General features: G+C 42.1%; 1 protein-coding gene across 3 annotated transcripts in view; it reads right to left on the reverse strand.

Moving 5' to 3' along the window:
- Positions 1-20154, reverse strand: part of CDK6 (cyclin dependent kinase 6) — a 224856-nt gene extending 204702 nt beyond the window's left edge. The window contains exons 1-2 of one of the 3 annotated variants that reach the window (XM_059933830.1): positions 20064-20154; positions 16621-17229 (exon numbers count right to left, since the gene is read on the reverse strand). In XM_059933830.1, the coding sequence (XP_059789813.1) occupies positions 16621-16853 (233 nt within the window). In that variant the 5' untranslated portion in view covers positions 16854-17229; positions 20064-20154. Of the gene's footprint in view, positions 1-16620; positions 17230-17341; positions 17462-18678; positions 18761-20063 lie in introns of those variants that run through there. The other 2 variants (XM_059933831.1, XM_059933829.1) reach the window with 2 other exon arrangements.
- Positions 20155-20423: the final 269 nt, after the last annotated feature.

Here is a 20423-nt window from a genome sequence, read left to right on the forward strand (position 1 = left end):
AAGAGTAGCCCCCGCTCGCTGCAACTAGAGAAAACCCACGCGTAGCAACGAAGACCCAATGCAGCCAAAAAAAAAAAAAAAAAAGAAATGAAAGGGGGACATCACTACAGATTCTACACATTAAAAAGATAAGAAGGGCTTCCCTGGTGGCGCAGTGGTTGGGAGTCTGCCTGCCAATGCAGGGGACACGGGTTAGAGCCCTGGTCTGGGAAGATCCCACATGCCGCGGAGCAACTAGGCCCGTGAGCCACAACTACTGAGCCTGCGTGTCTGGAGCCTGTGCTCCCAACAGGAGAGGCTGCGATGGTGAGAGGCCCGCACACCGCGATGAAGAGTGGCCCCCGCTTGCCGCAACTAGAGAAAGCCCTCGCACAGAAACGAAGACCCAACACAGCCAAAAATAAATAAATACATTTAAAAAAAAAAAAAGATAAGAAAATTCATTGCAACTCTATTTACAATAGCCAGGACATGGAAGCAACCTAAGTGTCCATCATCGGATGAATGGATAAAGAAGATGTGGCACATATATACAATCGAATATTACTCAGCCATAAAAAGAAATGAAATGGAGTTATTTGTAGTGAGATGGATGGAGTTAGAGTCTGTCATACAGAGTGAAGTAAGTCAGAAAGAGGAAAACAAATACAGTATGCTAACACATATATATGGAATCTAAGGAAAAAAAAAAAAGGTCATGAAGAACCTAGTGGCAAGATGGGAATAAAGACACAGACCTACTAGAGAATGGACTTGAGGATATGGGGAGGGGGAAGGGTAAGCTGTGACAAAGTGAGAGAGTGGTATGGACATATATACACTACCAAACGTAAAATAGATAGCTAGTGGGAAGCAGCCGCATAGCACAGGGAGATCAGCTTGGTGCTTTGTGACCACCTAGAGGGGTGGGATAGGGAGGATGGGAGGGAGGGAGATGCAGGAGGGAAGAGATATGGGAACATATGTGTATGTATAACTGATTCACTTTGTTATAAAGCAGAAAATAACACACCATTGTAAAGCAATTATACTCCAATAAAGATGTTTAAAAAAAAAAAGATAAGAAAATAAAGATAAAGAATTTATGCCAATAAACCTAAAAACCTAGATGAAACATATGAATTCCTTGAAAAACACAAGTTATAAAAGTGATTCAACCTATATGGGCCCATGTCCCTTAAGGAAATAAAATCTGAAGTTAATAACCTTCCCATAAGGAAAATGACTTCACTGGTAAATTCTATTAATTGTGTAAAAAGAAAATAATACTAATGCTACATGAAATCTTTCAGAAAATCTTTCAGAGAAGCTGGAAACACTTATTAACTCATTTTATGAGGCCAGCATTACCTCCAAACCAAAACCTGAGACATTAAGAAAAAAGAAAATTATAGAATATCCTTCATGAACAGAGATGTAAATATTCTTAGCAAAATTTCATCAGGCAAAATTGCAAAAACAATTTTCAAAAAGAAGAAGAAAACAGTTGGAAAACTTACGCTACCTGATTTCAAGACCTACTGTAAGACTATAGTAATCAAAACATCATGGCATTGGCAAAAATACAGATATATAAATCAATGGAACAGAACAGAGAAGCCACAAATAGACTGAAATTTATATGGTCAATTGATTTGTGACAAAGGTGCCAAGGTAATTCAAAATGGAGAAGGCACAGTCTTTTTAACAAATGGTGCTAGAACAGATGGATATCCATATAGGAAAAAGGTGAACCTTGACTCTTACCTCAAGCCACACACAGATTTAACTTGAATGTATCATAGACTTGACATAAAAGCCAAAGCTATAGAATTCTAGAAGAAAACATGAAAAAATCTATGTGCCTTTGGGGTAAGCAAAGGCAGGATACAAAGAAAGCATAAACCATCAAAGAAAAAAATGATAAACTTTGGAAAAATTAAAATCTCCCCTTTGAGAGACACCATTAAGAAAATGAAAAGGCAAACCAAAGACCTGGAGAAAATATTTGCAAGTATATACACCTGACAAAAGACTATTCCAGAATACATTAATAACTCTTATAATACAATAGGATAATCCAGTTTTTTTAATGGTCAAAATATTTGAATAGATACTTCCGAAAAGAAGGTAAGAGAATGGCCAATAAGCAAATGAAAAGATGTTCAACAACACTAGTCATTAGGTAAATGCAAATTAAAACCACAATGTGGTATCAGTTCACACCTAATATAGAATGGTTAAAATTAAAAGGAATGACAATACCAACTGTTGAGTAGGATGCAAATCAAGTGGAACTTTCATACACTGCTGGTGGAAATGTAAGATGGTACAACCAGTTTGGAAAAGTTTGGCAGTTTCTTTGAAAATTAAACACACATTTGCCATACAAGCCAGTAAACCACTTCTAGATATTTCCCTAAATGAAATGAAAGCATGTGTCATATCAACACAAAGATCTGTACATGAATGTTCATAGCAGCGTTACTCATAATAGCCTCAAACTGGAAGCAACACAAATAACCATCAACAGGTGAATGGATAAACAAATTATGGCAAATCCATATAATGAGAAAGAACGTACTACTGACAGAGTCAACATGAATGAATCTCAAAAATATCTGTGAAAGTCAGATACAAAAGAACGCAATACTGTTTGATACCATGTGTATGAAACTCTAAAAAGGACAAATAAAATCTATAATGACAAAAAGAAGATTAGTGGTTGCCAGGGGTCCAGGTAGAGGAAGGAGACTGACTGCAAAGGGTCCTAAGGGAACTTTTGGGGTAAAGGAAATGTTTTAGATCTTGATTGTGATGGTGGTTTATATGAGAGCATAAATTTGTCAGACCTCATAAAAAACACACTCTTAAAATGGATGTCTTTTGGGACTTCCCTGGTGGCACAGTGGTTAAGAATCCGCCTGCCAATGCAGGGGACACGGGTTCGAGCCCTGGTCCGGGAAGATCCCACATGCCGCGGAGCAACTAAGCCCATGCGCCACAACGACTGAGCCTGTGCTCCAGAGCCCATGAGCCACAACTACTGAGCCCACGTCCTGCAACTACTGAAGCCCGCGTGCCTAGAGCCCGTGCTCCTCAACAAAGAAAAGCCACCACAATGAGAAGCCGGTGCACTGCAACAAAGAGTAGCCCCTGCTCACCGCAACTAAAGAAAGCCCGCAGGCAGCAACAAATACCCAACGCAGCCAAAAATAAATTAAAAAAAAAAAAAAAAGGATGTCTTTTACTGTATGTAAATTATATCTCAATAAACTTGATTTTTTAAAAAAGCAAAAGAATATCCAAACATTACCAGGCATTTAAGGAATCCAGCAACAGGAAAAACAAAAAAGTTAGAAACAAAATGCTGACTAAAACAGAGGTAATATGGAGAATTTTTTTCAAAATTTAGAGCAATTAAAGAACATATTACACCCATAAAATGGATGCTTTTCAAAAAAACAAACAAGCAGAGAACAACAACAAAAAAGATGGTGTGAAATTAAAAATATAACTGCAAAAAAAGTAAAGTCAATGGATGTTTAGAAAATAATATAGAAGATTTCTTTAGAATAGAGCAAAGCAAAACCAAAAACAAATAGAATAATTAGAAAATAGAGGAAAAGAAGGTAAGAGACATAGAGATCAATCTGTAAGACTGACCTTTAAGAGACTGAGAGGTCCCAACTGAAAGACAGCATCTGACTAACAGGAAAAACTCAGAAAGAAAGAACAGGACAAATAGAGAAAGAAGTAATTTTTAAAAATAAAATAAATACGCACATAGAAAGATCCCAAGGAATGCCCAGCAAGTTGAACTTAAAAAAGCACCACATCTAGTCACATATTTCTGAAGAACACAGCCTAGCAGCTTCCAGACAAAAAAATTCACTAAAAACTAATTAGAAAATCATATTGGTAGATGATTTCTCATTGGCAACACTGAATACAGAAAGAGCAATGTTCTGTGGCAAAATTTTTCATCCTAGATTTCTAAAAACAGTCAAGTCATAATCTAATGAGAGGTTCAACAAAGATGTTTCCAAATAGGTGACGATTCAGAAAGTGTACCTCCCATAAACAATTTCTTAGGAAGTTACTCACAAATGTACACTAGCAAAAGAAGGGTGTGAATCACTAAAGAGGAAGAGACAGGATGCAGGAATGAGTGGCTCTAAGTCAGAGGAGTAGTGAAAAAAATCCCAGGAAGACAACTGTTCATCAAACCTGTAAATAACCAACCCAAAGTAAACCAAAACTTCAGAGAAACTTCAGGAAATGGGGCAATTCAACAGAAACAGACGGTATGATGAAGTGTTTGAAAAGAAAAAGTTTAGGCTGTGATAAAGGCAAACAGTACAAGAAAAACAGAAAGGCAACTATAAACTCCAGGAAAAACAAAGCAACACAAAAAAGTCATGGTTTGAAAAAGCAGTACACTAAAGTAGGGTGTAATTTTTTTAAAGTGATGCAGAATAAGAAAAGAAAATCCAGATGTCTTTATTTAAGAAAGAAGGACTCCTTCAGCCTCATAGGGTTATAACATTGAACCTACACTTGTGGTTGCAAAACAGAATGCAAATGTTTAACAACTCTAGCAAAGTAGCTGATAGAAGTTGTGATGTTAAAGGGAGTTACAAAGGTAGAGGAAAGGTTAGGGAAATAAAAAATTCTTCTCTTACTAAATGCCGGATCAAGAGATACTATCAAAAGAGAAAGAACAAAAAAATGATGTTTAAGGATATTATTTTAAATCATTATAAAAAATAAAAATATCCCTATATAACAAAAGATTAAGGAGATAAACAGGGAGTAGTATTGATGAGCTAAATCTTCATCTTTCAGAGTAGGAAGTCAATAGCTATTATCTGAAGTTTAGATATCAAGAAATAGAGCATAGCACATTATCTACATTTACGGGCGAAGGAACTACCAGAAGCACCAAAAATAGAGTTAAAAGAAGTTGTATCTGAGTACTGGGCATAGGGATAGGTGGGACAGGAGCCTTGCTTTTTTATCATATACTCTCCTATACTAATCACCAAGCACGAATGTCATGATTACCAAAAAAAGGGAGGGCACAAATTCTTTAATATTTTCTAATAAGAGATGATATATGTCCCGTCCCCTTGAATCTGTCGGGCTTTGAACTCACTTTTTTTTTTTAAATTAATTAATTTATTTATTTATGGCTGTGTTGGGTCTTCGTTTCTGTGCGAGGGCTTTCTCTAGCTGTGGCAAGCGGGGGCCACTCTACATCGTGGTGCGCGGGCCTCTCACTATCTCGGCCTCTCTTGTTGCGGAGCACAGGCTCCAGATGCGCAGGCTCAGTAATTGTGGCTCACGGGCCCAGTTGCTCTGCGGCATGTGGGATCTTCCCAGACCAGGGCACGAACCCGTGTCCCCTGCAATGGCAGGCAGACTCTCAACCACCGCGCCACCAGGGAAGCCCTGAACTCACTTTTAACCAGCAGAACATGGCAAAAGTAACACTGTCTGTTCCTAAGGACACTGAGTGGCTTTTGGAGCCATGAGCTGCCATGTAAGTCCAATTACTCTGAAGCCTTGATGCTGGGAGGAAGCCCAGGACACATGGAGAGGCAAGGTGTAGGTGCTTTGATCCACAGCCCCAGCTCAGGTCCGAGCCTACATCAACCAGCTTGCATGAACACCAGACTTGAGAATGAAGACATCATCTCAACATGAATCAAACCCCTAGCTGCTGTGTCAACTCCAGCTGAAGCCTCAGACATCACAAAGATAAACCATTCTCACTGTGCTCTGTTCCCCAGCCACTGAATCCTTGAACATAAGAAAATGGTTGTTTTAAGCCCCTAAATTCTGGGGTAATTTACTACACAGCAATATTTATCAGAATAATTTCTTTAACAGAAAATGTAATTACTTTAAATAAAAAATGACAAATGACTCCCTTGGTATTCTACTTCAGTAACAACTCCTTGCAACGTACCTGACAATCGACTGGGACCACCACAGATTTTCACCCTATTCTATCCCATCTTTTCCTATTCCATTCTATTCCATTCTTCCCTTTTTTCCTTCCTCTTCTGCTTTTTTCTCCTTTTCTTTCCATTATTATTAGTAGTAGTAGTAGTCATAACTAAGTAATGTCAGACCCCTTAGATGATGATAATCAACTGATCTAAGCAGAAAAGAAAGGTGCTCGGAATGGCAGCACCAAATAGGAGTATTGGGACAAGGTTCATGATGGGACTAGCCACTTGTAAGGACAGCTACAGCCGCTTATACAACTTTACAACTTATGTCAAACTCTTGAAGAGAATGTATGTCAATCCTTTTTATAAAATTTCACAACCCAGAGAATCTGAAACTGTCTTAAAATTCCCACCAAAACATCTAAGTCAATTCTGCCGCAAATGATACGACCATATAAAATGCCAGTTAATATTGTTTATATAAAATTATGTTCATAATTGAATGAAAACATCAGTGGAAGAATTAGTTCAGAGAGGATATATCTTAGTGTCCAGTCTACTTGCTAATCATTAAATTATTAAATAACTCCTAATCGCTAAGTCATAATCCAATTTATTACTATAATTATTAGAGACTATATAATCCTATAATTTTAAATGCAATACTAATGAGTGAATAGAAAAATAACATATGTGCTAAATTTTGGTGTTAATATACACTTTTACTCTCATAAAACTTGTGTAAAAGAGTAATCTTTGCTCACAGTTTAATTATTCAGTAAGTCACTCAACAGATATTTATGTGCCAGGCACTGTTCTAGATATTGGGGATAAAAGCACTGAACAAAATGGACAAAAATTCCTGCCCTCATGGAGCTTATGTTCTAATGGGTAACTTACATTCTATATTAATTCATGCATTACTTCAACATATTTGAGTGCTAGGCACAATGGACAATGTAAAGATGGCTAAAATAAGGCTCCCAAGAAAAAGCAATCAGACAACTATGACATTTTATCATTATGGAATTAAAAGAATGATAGTCTGAGTTTACTTACTCAACAAGCACTGGCTGTGGTCTTTCCAAACGTGCCAGAATTTTCATCTACTTTCAGATCACTAGGTTTCAAATTTTGAAGTCTAAGAAAATTCAGATTTACTTAAGCAATGCCAGGTTCTGTCACTGTTTTACACCTTCACCATACACTATCTCTCACCTCCACCTCAACTTAGTTCATCTTCTGCCACATTCTTCCCTCCTTTTAATGAGCATGTGGTCCTTTCAGTTCATAAGATACATCTCTTGACCACTCTCTACTGGCCTAATGATGGTTTCATCTCTCAATTTTATTTTATCAACTAAAGTGGGAAAAAAAAAAACTATACCATTTTTCATAAACAAAGATGCGACTCTTGACTCATCTCAAAAATCCTGTTTTTCTAGGATCAGGAATTGGTACCACCGAATCAACCATGCTTTTGTATAGTTCTCCTGGAAACCAATCCCATCCCTCTGAGTCAATCTTTTCCTCTTTGCAAAACTAACTGGTTTAGTTGAGGACCCAACTGGCATCATCAACCCTAAGTTCTAGTCTAATGAACTCTTGGTTAGCTAAATTACCACTGATTAAATTTCATGGGCTTCAAATAATTTGTAATGACTAGCAGGATGTCGCAACTCTTTTTTGTGTCTTAATATGTAAGAAGTGTGTTATTTCAAAGAAGGGATGCTGTCCTAGTTCTTTAAGGGGACTTCCATAATTTAAATACACTTCATTCATGATCAGCAACAACAGTCCATTCTAGCCCAATCTCTAAATCTATCTCTTGGTTTCTTATGGCTCAACAAGAAAACATCCCATTTTTACCCAAGGCTATTTAATAACTTCTTTAAGTGATTCTACACAGTTGGAACGTAGATGACATCATCTAAAACTCTCACCTTGAAACTACTCAGATAGTTTCTTGATTTCCACCAAAAAGTTTTAAAATGTATTGGTCAGAGACAATAACCTAAAATTTTAAATGCAAAGATGTCTTTTGTTTTTCTTGTTCTGTTGCTGAACAAGGTTCAGTGTTAACGTTCCCAACTTTACACTTTTATACCTTCTAAAAAGAAAACATTTTAGGAAAAGTAAATGTTTTATACTAATCATTAGGAATACCTAACAGAAATTTTTGAGATTACTTAGCAATCAAAGGAAACAAAATAAAAAATATATTTCACTAGAGATTACTGCCCCTGAAAGAGAACTGCTTCCTTTCTGTGGATAGATCTTAATGACTTAAACACAGAATATATGAAACGAAATTTGAAATGTCATAAGACAGTCATGCCATAAGAGCCTCAGAAAACAAATAAGCAGAAATTCCAATGTGTAACATAAAAAGGAATAATTCTGTTTGAGATTTTGAAATTAAAAAAGAGAGGGAGAAAGAACAAACAAAGAATTCAACTCCTCTTTGAGTTAATTTGAATAGTGAAATAAAAAAGAAATCATCCCAACAATTTTGACAATGTGTTCTCAGGAGTGCTGTGTCCTCAGACCTGCCCACAATAAATCCATTAATGAACAGGATACAGTATTGGGTAAAGGCGACACAAATTACCGATACATAGATTAAAGATTGTACTTTACTATAATTACTATAAATCCAATACTTTTCAGAAATACCTAGTTCCATTCATACTTTCACATTGTTGGGGGGGGGGGTGGGGATGAAAGCACTACCAATCAGCAATACAGATATCTGTGTACATGTCAGTTTCCTCCACAAAATTATAAACTACTCAAGGGCAGAATTTGTTTTGTTAATATCTTATATTTGTGTAATATTTGACCTTCATAGACATAATTCCATTTGATCATAGTAACTCTCAGGTCAAAAGAGTTGTAATAATTTCTATTTTATTGTGGGAAACTCCAGGTCACTCAGCTAATAGACAGAGGAGTCAGAATAGAATCGATTATTCTCTTAGCCCATGACTGGGAACATTTTTTAAACTTATGACAATGGAAAATTTCATATATATACAAATGAGGAGAGAATAGTATAAAGAACTTCCACAGTTTCAACAATGTTCAGCTTGTTTCAGCTCTACTCCATTTTGAAACAAATTTCAGAGTTAATACCATTTTGGGGGTAAACGTTTCAAGATGTAGGTACTTTCTGTAATCACTGTCAATCATGTTTAACAAAATGCTTAATATGGCAGATAATCAATAAATACTTGTTGAAAGCTATAGATCTTGCATATGCTTTCAGACATTATTACCCAATTCTGACTAAAAAAAAAATCAATTCTGAATTCCTAGATGGCACATACTCATTCATTCATTCACAGATATTTATTCTGGGCTACAAGATGCTGGTCACCACGTTAAGTGCTTGGGATACAGCAAGGAACAAGAAAACAAGGGTTTTTCCAGTACAGAAAGCCAAATTAGTGGGGAAAAAAAGTAAAAGAATTCAAGCAATTGATTAAAGTGTATCCAGAATACCCTATATTCTTACATTAAAAAATGTGCAAATTATTTTCAACTTTTACTGAATGTGTGCACATTTCCTAATGTGAATGTCTTCTCTACAGTATGTAAATTAAGTCCAAGACTGTACAGTTAACTATGGGAATTACTTAAATTTTAAAACTCACTTTAATATAAACTATAAAGATTGGAATAAAACAAAAATGAAACTTTCTCTTTTCAGTATTTATTATTCCCAGGAAACCAAGTAAGCATAACCCAATATACAGATCCATTTTCCCTCTTTATTTGACACTCCTTAGTATTAACATTCATGTGATGGAAATAATCCACGTGGTCCCTTCCTTAGTAACTGGACGTCCTTTCCATTATTTCATTCACTTGTTCATTTACTCATTTTATTTCCACTGGATGTAGAATGTAAACAGACATGACCCAAAACACATTCCCTGCCTCAAGGAGCTCACAGCTGGGGTGTGGAAAATGGTGGGTGGGGGGAAGATTAATATTATATCTTAAATAACAGACATAATAATATTAAAGAGCAGACATATACTACATGCCATAAGGGAGGGCCAAAGTTGTCAGGGTTCAAAGGAAGCAGACATTTTATCCAAATGAAGGTATTAAGGAGTACACCACACACAAAAAAAGGTGGCATTAGAGCTTGGTTCTGAAGGATGCTTCAACAGGTGGAAAGAGTGGTACAGGGAGGAACACTGTGAACACATTCTGAGATCAGCCCCAACTGAAGTCGAAGAGGTGATGGCAAGGAGCATATATATATATGTAGGGGAAATGGACTCGTCAGTCTGACTGTAGGATACATGCAGCAAATGCCCACGAAGAACACAAGGAAATCCTATCAAAGTTGAAGCTAGTACTGAAGATGAAAAAATGGACAGTCACAGGGAGAATTTAAAATATCAATAAGTATTTGAATGCTCTTATTATATAGCCTTGGTATACAGATACTGTATAGTTAATATCAATAATCTCCCAGTGTTTAGCCGGAGATACCTACTAATGCTATATGCAACTCTAAAAGGATGAAAAGTTCTCATCTAAGGGGTTTATAATTTAATTTATTCTACATCATTCATTCAGGAAACATACTGGGCAACTAACAGTACGGACACTGTTATTTAGGAATATAAAAGATACATACAATCCTTGTCTTCAAGTCAGCAAACATAAAGTCATTAAACAGAAAATACTTTTCTATCCCAAGGGAATGTTTTCTAATATGCAATGACCATTAGTCATCCTGTCCTGTTAACACTGGATATAAACCTGCGTTTCAACCTTAGTTATCCTCAGTTTGTATCTACAATGCATATAATTACGGAATAAAATAGCTGACTAAAAATAAGACAATTCTTTTATGCATTTACAAAACAATTCCTACACAGGCCAAAGGGGGTTGGATTAGGTTAAACCTAAGACCCTCTTCAATGAAAAAATTCTTATACTGTGATTCTAACTCTACTGAACTAAAATCCTTTAGGAAGGGTAAATTGGAATCAATAATTAAAATGGCTACTTAAATGACAAAGTCAGTTATTGTCCAAATTTAGGTAAACTACTAAGTGTTTAATAATGATGCCATCCCAAATGGACTTCCAGGCTACTACTGCACACACACAGATTCCTGCCACATGCCTTAAGGTGCCTTTATTTCACCTCAATGGAGAGCAGTTACATGTGCAGCTGGTAAAACAAAATCAAGTATGGTAGCACATTGGTGACATTGAAAACAACTGCCCAGTGGCTCTTATAAAACTCCTCCCTCTGACTGCTCACCTGCCTGCCCCAGCAGACTTAGCATCTATAGAACACCACTCAAATGGTAACCTTTATGTAGGTAGGCTTGTTACCAACCACCTGTGTCCATTTTCAGTGCCGCCTCCTGCCCCTTGAACATAGCCCAACATTACCAATACTACCTTCTTCTACTGCCACTCCTCCTGCACCCAGATTTCATCTCTGCTACGTTCTACCACAGCAGGAAGCTCACAATTAATTTCCGTCCTAAGAAGACTGAGAAGCTTATCTGAACTTCATAAGAAATAGAAATCGTGTTATTAGTTCTTCAAGAAGCATGGGTAACACATATTTGCTTAGGTGTCTAGAGGTTGTTATGCTGCCTAATTTTCAAGTATTATGGTATTTATTTCACTAAATGGGTATTAGATGCCAGAGCCGCATTATGTAATAGCTCATTCATAAGACGAGTACCAAGCATTTAGATGTTTTTAACTATTCTCTGTCTAAAATGAATTCAATATTACTTAATTATTTAACTACATTATTTACCCATATTATTATTTAACTCCAGCTATTTAAATGATCATAGTTATTACCCAACTTCCTTAAAAGCAGAATTTAATGGATAATCATCACACTTTTTACAGATTTACTTCAGTAAGGCATACTGCAGAATTCAGGAATTTCCTGAGTTGATATGTCATTTATTCCTGGCAAACTATCACCTTTGTCTACATATAGCTCATATTTTCCGAACTAGAAATGTACTCACTTGAGTTAACTTCTTCCACCAAACAAAAAGAATTATTTTAAAATTGCTACTCAGATTTTAGAGAAAGTCAACGACTTTAAAACGGCATGACAGACAAGCTGCCTGACCTCTGACCTTTAGGTTCTTTATCTATAATAATAAAAGGGTTGAAAGACTTCCAAAGTATCTTTCAACCCTAATATTCATGAGTTTCAACGACACTGTGAGTACTGGATGTTTCGTTCTTAAAAAACATTCCTAGGAAATCATCAATAGTGAGGCATATTTTTTTAAGGGTAATTTACTTTTAACAAGGAGTCTATTTTCATAGATATCCATTTACCCTTGTCTTAAACATAAGAAAATACACCAAGAGATATTCACATTTATACAAGTTTCCCTTTTAGAAGCCATTTTCTCCTTGATAGAGAACTTCTAGTCATTCCATGGTGATAATAGTTGTGTAAAAAGGATACAGTGCAATCAATGGCAACAATTCAGCACTACCAAGTTCTTCTGCAGGAACAAGGAATGGGCAGAACATCATTGTGAAAATGTGTATTTACTAAATAAGCTCAATAAATTGGGACTTCTCAAGGAACTGTTAGAGAATGAAAGACCAAACATACTTTTCACATACTGACATTTAAAAAGACAATTTAAACTCCTGCTTTTCCTGCCTTCAATGAAACAAGCCCTAATAAACATATTATTCACCTACAAAACAACACTTTTATTCAGAAGGATTCCCATGAACTAACCCACCTGAGGTTATGATCTAATAATCACTGAGCTGCACGCATTTTTCTGGCGTTTTTAAGCAGTGATTAAATATGCTAATAATCATAATTTAACATATTTAGACACAAGTTTACTCACTGAAATACCATGAGTTTTAGTTTCCTGAACCAGTACTTGAATTTGAATTACTTTTACTGCTACACTAACAAATTTAATCCCTGGAGACAACACTGATAGCACTTACCAGGACTTTGTAATGACATGATACTACCATGTATCGGGGTTATGATGATCATCTTATTTCTTCAAAAACAGGGGAATTACTTGGGAGGAGTAGCCAGGTATGATTTACCCAAGTATCTTTCCCAGCACCTAACCCCATGGTTTTTAAACAGTAGGTCCTTCCTAAATCCTTGTTGAGTAAGCGGAGCTCAAATGTTCGTATCTATTAATTACATGTCAATGTCTTCTTACACAGATCTCTTGGTATGTGCCTAAAGTGAAATTTAATCCCCCCAAAGCATTTGATTCTGATTAGTGTTTTAGTTATCTAACTATTCAATCAGCAAATTCAGGGTAACCAAATTACCACAAATATTAGATGCTCTGAAAAAAATGGTTAGCTTAAATATAGCAAAACAAACCAATGGAAATAAAGAGAACTGAATTTTTAAAAAGATAAAAGAACTGCTCATCCCATTACAAGGTTAAGTTCTGTAAATGTAGAGACTTTTTTTGACTTGTTCACTGATGTATCCCCAGCTTCCAGCAGTGTCTGGCAAATACTGGGCCCTCAGTAAATATTTGATGAATGAATAGATTGCTGATAAAACGTATTATTTTATCTACTATATATATTTAGTTCAGAATGTAAAATAGGATTCATTTGTGGAGTGCAGAAGCTCTAATATAAGCTAATACTGAAGTCTGATTCTGGCAAAGTCTCCAGGATTTGGGATTACCAACTGCAAGATACAAGTAAGTCTACATCCCAGACACTGACTGGCTGATCAAGCCTGGGCCTGGGATGTATCAAGCACAGGTAAGCAAGAATTTCAAGTCACTATCCCTGTGCATGCAGGCAGTACCAGTGCCAGCAATAACAAGACAGTTTTTCTGGCAAATCCATCAAAATTAAATCTTAAACTTTTGAAAAATGAATATGTTTATTATGCTCCTTCAAGCTTAGAGGCTTAACTATCTGTGGGAGGTGCCTATAATCATGATCAATTACTTGTGACTTGAAGGCACTTATTAAGGCATCTGCCCTTTTAAGAAACCTTTAAAGAACCAGCCATAGGACTGTAAAACGGATCCTGCAGGGCAACAATAAATCACAGGTTTGGGGGCCCAACTTTGACAACTCTCCCTTGAAAGGAAAGAATTTGTTGTCACCTGTCCTTGACTTCCTGATCCTGCCTGAACAAATATCAGCATCCTCTAAAATCTGAATTCCTAGTCTAGCTAAGTAAGTCATGGAGGCCAGTAATTGCCCCAAGGCAGAAGTGGAAGAGAAGAAACAGGAAGGAAACAGAACGGAATGGAGATCTGCAGCTCGTGAGGATGACATCATCAATAATTTTCTGAAGTGTCACTGAATTTCATGGCATTTGACTGATGGTCTTTTCTGACAAACTACAGTCTCATTATATTCAAGCAGCTTCTTGGTTCCAAAGCCTGTAACGTCTGGGTTTGAGTATGACTTGTTCTACTGGAAAGGTCAGGTGAACTGATGCCTTACTGGGAACTTTCTCCATGGCAAGGGCCCTACTAACCTGTCTGAACACAAATAATACATGGACGTTTGAAGCATTCTTAAATTTACAAAGTGTTTTCATATACACTATCTCAGTTTCTCCTCACAATTCTTAAGAGGTAGATGTCATCATCACCACTTAACATGTGAAATTAGTTTTCGAAAATGATGCCTTTGTCTTCAACTTGTAAGTATAGTCTCCTAAAATTTCTCAGTATAGAATCCAAGACATGGGTAAGTTAGAAATCTGTAAAGACACACCAACCTCAAGAGAATAAATCAAGAGAATAAGATGGATTAGCCAAAATCTACCAGCACAATGACAAAAACAACCTTCCTTTGTCACAAGAATAAATTGTGCTTTTTAAAGGATGTTACACCGGGGTGCCTCTGTAACACCGCTACAATTGGAAGAACATGATTTTATTTATATACATGATAATCATCCTTAACTGGACACTATCCAAAGGTAACAGACAAAATAAAACAAGAACTTTGGACCTACAATTCTAGTGGTGGAATTCACCCTTTGGGAAGTGTCTAGGTGATTCCACTAGTTACAGGGGACAAAATGTACCCTTCACTTTTCTCTCCAATATCACAAAGACTCCCCAAAAGGGTTTTTGTTGTTTTTCAACAAAGAAAACATACACACAAAAGGTTATCTATTGCTTTTATTTATAATCCCATCTTCCTAAAACACTGATTCCCTCAGTCTCATTATCTTTTGTCCCTCTCTTCTTTACTGGCTAAAATAGAGGTATATTAGGGTCCTATCTTTATAGCCATTTACTACTTTATTTATGTATTTATGATTCTTTGCTGCTCTCTAGCCTGAGTCTGACTGTGTCAGGAACAAAGCACAACACAAATCATCCAACCTGGGATAAGAGGAGACAAACTGAAACCTCCCAGGAAGATTCTGTAGACACTTGGGCTCCCTGAAACTATAGAGGGCTTGGTATTTCAAAGGTCAGCCTTGGGTCTCTCCGCTTTGATGACTAATGTTAAACTGTTTGACCTTTTTACAAAAATATTTAGCTGTGCTTATTTACATAATTTCATCCACAGCACACATACAGTAGTAGACACATATCTGTTGAACAGAACCCTTAGACGGATGAGAAGACAGGAAGAAGACCTCAAGACCTCCTTTTTCGAACATACTACCTTAGGAGTTGAGAAAGGTAAAATCACACCCTGATTTGTAGAAGTTTCTGGGCATTCCTTTTCAGCTTGAAACTATGCACCTCTGTTTTAAAAAGAAAAGGATGACACACCACACAATGTCAAACACACAGTAGGGAAATTCCAGGATCACTAAGAAAACATCATTATCTTAAGTGACACACACTTTGGTTTAATACTGGTTACCACACAAGAGAGGCTATAAGTACTGGTGCCTCCTCACCCACCAGCACAACCCACCCAGGAAAAGCAAGGGCAGGACCTTTAGAATCTAAAGATTCCACAACCTGGACTCACATCTGACCCTTTGGAGAGGGAGTCTAAGGACTATGCCGGCCCAGAGACATAAAGTAATGCAAACAGGTAACATTTTGGGAAGAAATTTTTTAAATGACACAAACTGGGCATCAGCACTGAAGTCCTTAGACCATCAGAAATCCTTATTATTATGCAACGTTAATAAAAAGAAACTGTAGGTGTGACTGGCAAAACTATTCTTAAAAGTTTCTGCACTTTTAAACCTTATTTCTACTAGGCCCCGACAATAAAGTTTTCTTTCTACTAATTATCACCATATCCTCAGACCTCTCACTCATTCTCTCAAAAATTCCCCCAATGTCCACGGAAACCATGCTGGGGCTGGAGCGGCGCGTCTCAGGTTGGCTTGTTCTGTCCCTAAAAGACGCCCATCTTTCTGGATCCCTTTCAGGGTGGGCAGGGAGAAAACATTTAGAACTTGCACAGCGGCAAGGAGGCCTGCGCAGGTCACATTTTATGACTTGTCTTTCTGTTCGCTGTCTGGCAAGGTCACCGGCTCTGGCTCGTGGCTCTGTCGACAAAACTTACTCTCACTCGGTAAGGTCAACGGGTCGCACCGGGCCTCCCTAGCCGCCCCCCTGCCCCCCAATCTTCGTGGGCCCCAGGATCCCAGGCCCGGCCCTCCCACGGCGCGCGGCCCCCGACGGCGCGGGCGCCGCTCCACCGCTCACCTGACCACGTTGGGGTGCTCGAAGGTCTCCAGGTGCCTCAGCACCGCCACCTCGCGGATGGTAGAGAGCGGCATGCCCTCCTCGCCAGTCTGCACTCGCACGCGCTTCAGCGCCACGAAACGGCCTCCGTTCTTCAGGTCCCGGGCCTTGAACACCTTCCCATAGGCGCCCTCCCCGATCTCCGCCACGCATTCGTACTGCTGGTCGGCACGGCTCAGGCCGTCCTTCTCCATGCCGCCCGGACGCCGCCCGGCGCGGCGCCGCTGGGGCGGGCGGGGGGCGCGCTCGGCTCGCTCGTGGCCGCCGCTCGTCTCCTCCCGGACCCCCCGGCCTGCGCCCTCGCGCCCTAGAGCTCGGTCTCGCTCTCTCTCACCCCCGCCGACTACCGCGGTCCGGCGCTCGGACTCTCGCGGCCGCCGGGGCTGGATGGAGCGACCTCCCCGCGGGCGGGCGCAACCCTGGTGCCGCCGCTGCGAAACTCCGCCTGCCGAGTCGCCGAGGAGCAAGCCGATCCCTCCTCTTCCCTCCCCGAAGCTCAGTCCTCTGTACAGACACCAAGGCGATTACATAGTCTTTGCCCGAGCGCGTCTCACTCCACAGTCCTTCCACCTAAAAGAGGAGACGGGAGGACAAGAAGAAAGTGTAATCAGACATCCCAGGCGCCTTCCTCGGGGTTCCTGTAGACACCCCTCCTCCTCCTTCACGAAGCCCCCTTCGCTACCCTCTGCGAGCTCCTGCCCTCTCCCAGGCCGCTTAATCCTTCCTGGTTCCTCCGAGAAAAGCGAAGTTACTTTTCTTTCCCTGCAGAGCTGGAGCCGTCTTCGCGCGGAGAGGTTGCAGGGGCCCCTCGGGGATGAGCGCGGGGCGCGAGACGCAGTGGAACGAGAGGGGGCGTGCCAAGCAGCCCAGAGTGTGCCGGGAGCGCGGGGGAGGGGAGGCGCCGGGCACGTCAATGTCACGGCTTAATATTTATCCTTATATCATTGTGCTGTGCTGCTACCCTCCCCGCCTGCCCAGGCCTGGAGGTGCAGGGAGAGGGGCTCCTGGGGTGCCGTGGGGCGTTTCGGGGTCGTGCACAACCTGGTGTGGAGAGACCGCGGGTCCACTGGTGTGCGGCCGCAGAATGTGGGTGGGGGCTCCCAGGACCCTGTAACCCGAAGCTGGGAGTGTGCGAGAAGGGGTGGTCAGACATCTGCTCGGAAATTGCTTCCTTTCTTTCCACTTTCAGTTTTTCTACGAGGACACATTTTAAAACGACTTGCACACACAAATGGTCTTTTTAGGGTAAAGGAATCTGGATTGGAAGCGGAATTCTTCCTCCGACCTAGAGGACCTCCCTGGTGGAGACCCATCAGGTCGGGGAGGGCTGGAGCTCCCGCTCCTCGGGGGTGGGTGAGCGACAGGGCCCTGGGGGCGGGGTGGGAAGTCGCCCACGGGACCCTAAGAGTGGGAGAAAGAGGTGTCCACCGCACTTCAGCTTGTCGTCTCCTTGGAGAACAACTTCAGAAGGAAGGCAGCATAACCGTGACTCGCCTAGAAATTTTCAACCGATTGAACCTGAGTAAAACTCAGCCTCCCCTTAAAAGGGGTGGGCGGGGGGAGTAAATGCTGAGCCTCCAGGGGAAAGTGAGAAGGGGTTGCGCCCTTGAGGCCTGGACTCGCGAACCCTTCCCCACTCCCAGGGTCGTCCCCAAAGTAGGCAGCAGAGGTGGCTGCTCCATTCTCCTTTCGGCTTAAGGCCGGGTCCGAACAGCAGCCAGTGGCCCCCCAGGAGCCCCCCACACAACAAAGCGGGGTGGGGGGGGGACGACGCACTTTCCCTTCCCATTCAGCTGCAATCCAGGACCCTGGGAACCTCCTCCCCACCGCCGCTTTGGCCTCGGCCGGACATTCGCCACTACAGTCGCGTGTCCGAAATTCTCGGGGCACCTCGGAATTACCTGCCCGGCAACCGCTGGCGCGCTCGCCTTCTGCCAGGCATTATAGAAACAAAATGCGCGACCCCCACGGTCTGCGGGCAGAGGGGCCCGCAGCAAAGACAGAGACCCTCACACTCACTCTATTCAAAACTCTCCTTAAAAGGTGAAGGCGAATCCTGGGGGAGCCGAGGAACGAGCCCCTAGAGCCAGCACCGCGGTCTGAGGCAGGCCGAGGGCCACACAGGTAGCGGAGGAGCCGCCGCAGGCTGCGCAGCCCGCCCCCTCCCGCGGCCCCCCCTCCCCTCCGCTCCCCAGTCCTGACCGCCGCTCGGCAGCGAAGGAAGCGTCGGGGACGTCCCACCCCCGCAGGGAACTGCGCCCGCTGCCCCCGCCTGGCCCCGCACCGCCCGCCCCGGCTCTCCCCCCTCGCTCCCCGGACTGTCGGCTCCGGCGGAGAGAAACGGGAGCAGCAGTGCCTTTTCCCCCCTCTCCTCCACTTTTTTTTTGTTGTTGTTGTTGCTTTCCCACGCTGGCTGAATGTGACTTGACCCCATTTCAAAAAAGTTTGACATAGTGCTTCAACATTTCCGCATTCCTCCGCGACTACAAAGGCTGCAGCCGCCTCCTTCTGCTTTCTGTCTCTGCTCTCTGTCTTCACACTCAATGAAATCCTTCATGTGCCTCTCCCGAAGCCTGCCAAGCACCGCAAGGGTCGCCACCAGCGCAGCGACAAGAGGCCGCACCGGGGACCACGACTCCCGCGTGTGCGCACAAGCAGATGCGCCCACGTGCACACTGACGGGCGCGGTGCTGGGCCCGAAGGTGCTCACCCCGGGGCGTGCGTTTTAACTTCGATATTTTAAATTAGAAAAGTAAACTGGGAAACTAAAGCAAGCGTGCATCCTTGCGGGGCTTCCAGCCTGGGCACTGGCCGCCTGCGTGCACTCCTCCAAGTGTGCATAACACGCCCGCAGGGGTTGCCAGCAAGAAGTCTGCGTTAACATTTATCTCTTGGTGGGTAAGGTGGAGCCCACACCCGTACCTCAACGAGCTTTCGGGGGACATAAACATAAGGCACCGAAACACATTCTCCCCCATGGAGTCCCCAACAGCAGTGCATTTTAAACCCTAAATGTGGATTATTATGTGAGTTTCCGAGTGGAGCTTGAGTTCCGTTTGAAGAAGCTGGATAAAAAGTGTTTGTGGGTGCGCTTGTGCGCAAGGCTAAGTGTGAGTTGGCACAGGATCTCGGTGTTGGGGGTCGTTCCTCGTGTGGCGTCCTAATCTGGCGTCCTCTAGCCGGATTAGGAGAAACTCATTTAGCTCCCCAAAACTAGCCCCCATAACTACCCCGCCTCGGTTCGTAAGGGGTTAACCAAAGCCTATTCCGAGAACCTACCGCCCCCCCACCGTCTCCGTCCCCCCTACCCACCCTCGCCTCCGACACCGGCCAAGCCCCCAAATCTCCCCCGGGGACCCTCCCCCAACCCCGCAGCCCACCCACCCGAGCGCACAGCTCTTTACCTGAGGGGCCCGGCCGCGTCGGGCCTCGCGAAGGGGCTGCGGGTATCAGTTCGACCTTCACACGTGTCCACGGCGGCGCGGAGCAGGTAACCCGGCTTGGAGGAAGGAGTTACCAGCACTCTCTCCGGCGAAGGGGTGGGCACTACGGCGGAGGGAGGAGGGGCGGCGGAGGGCGCCGCCCGCGCCGCTCGCTGGGGGCGGACGGGGCTGCGGGGCTCCGGCCGGCGCTCGGGGCCCGAGCCGGGGAGGCGACGGGGGCGGGGTTGGGGGCCCCGGAGGCCGACTCTGCCGGAGACCCTCCCGGCGGCGGGGTTGGGGGCTCGGCGCTCAGTGGCAAGCGAGTGTGCAAATTAAAGCCTT

This window comes from Balaenoptera ricei, chromosome 9 (genome assembly GCF_028023285.1).
Source record: "Balaenoptera ricei isolate mBalRic1 chromosome 9, mBalRic1.hap2, whole genome shotgun sequence".
In the NCBI taxonomy this organism is placed as follows: domain Eukaryota; kingdom Metazoa; phylum Chordata; class Mammalia; order Artiodactyla; family Balaenopteridae; genus Balaenoptera; species Balaenoptera ricei.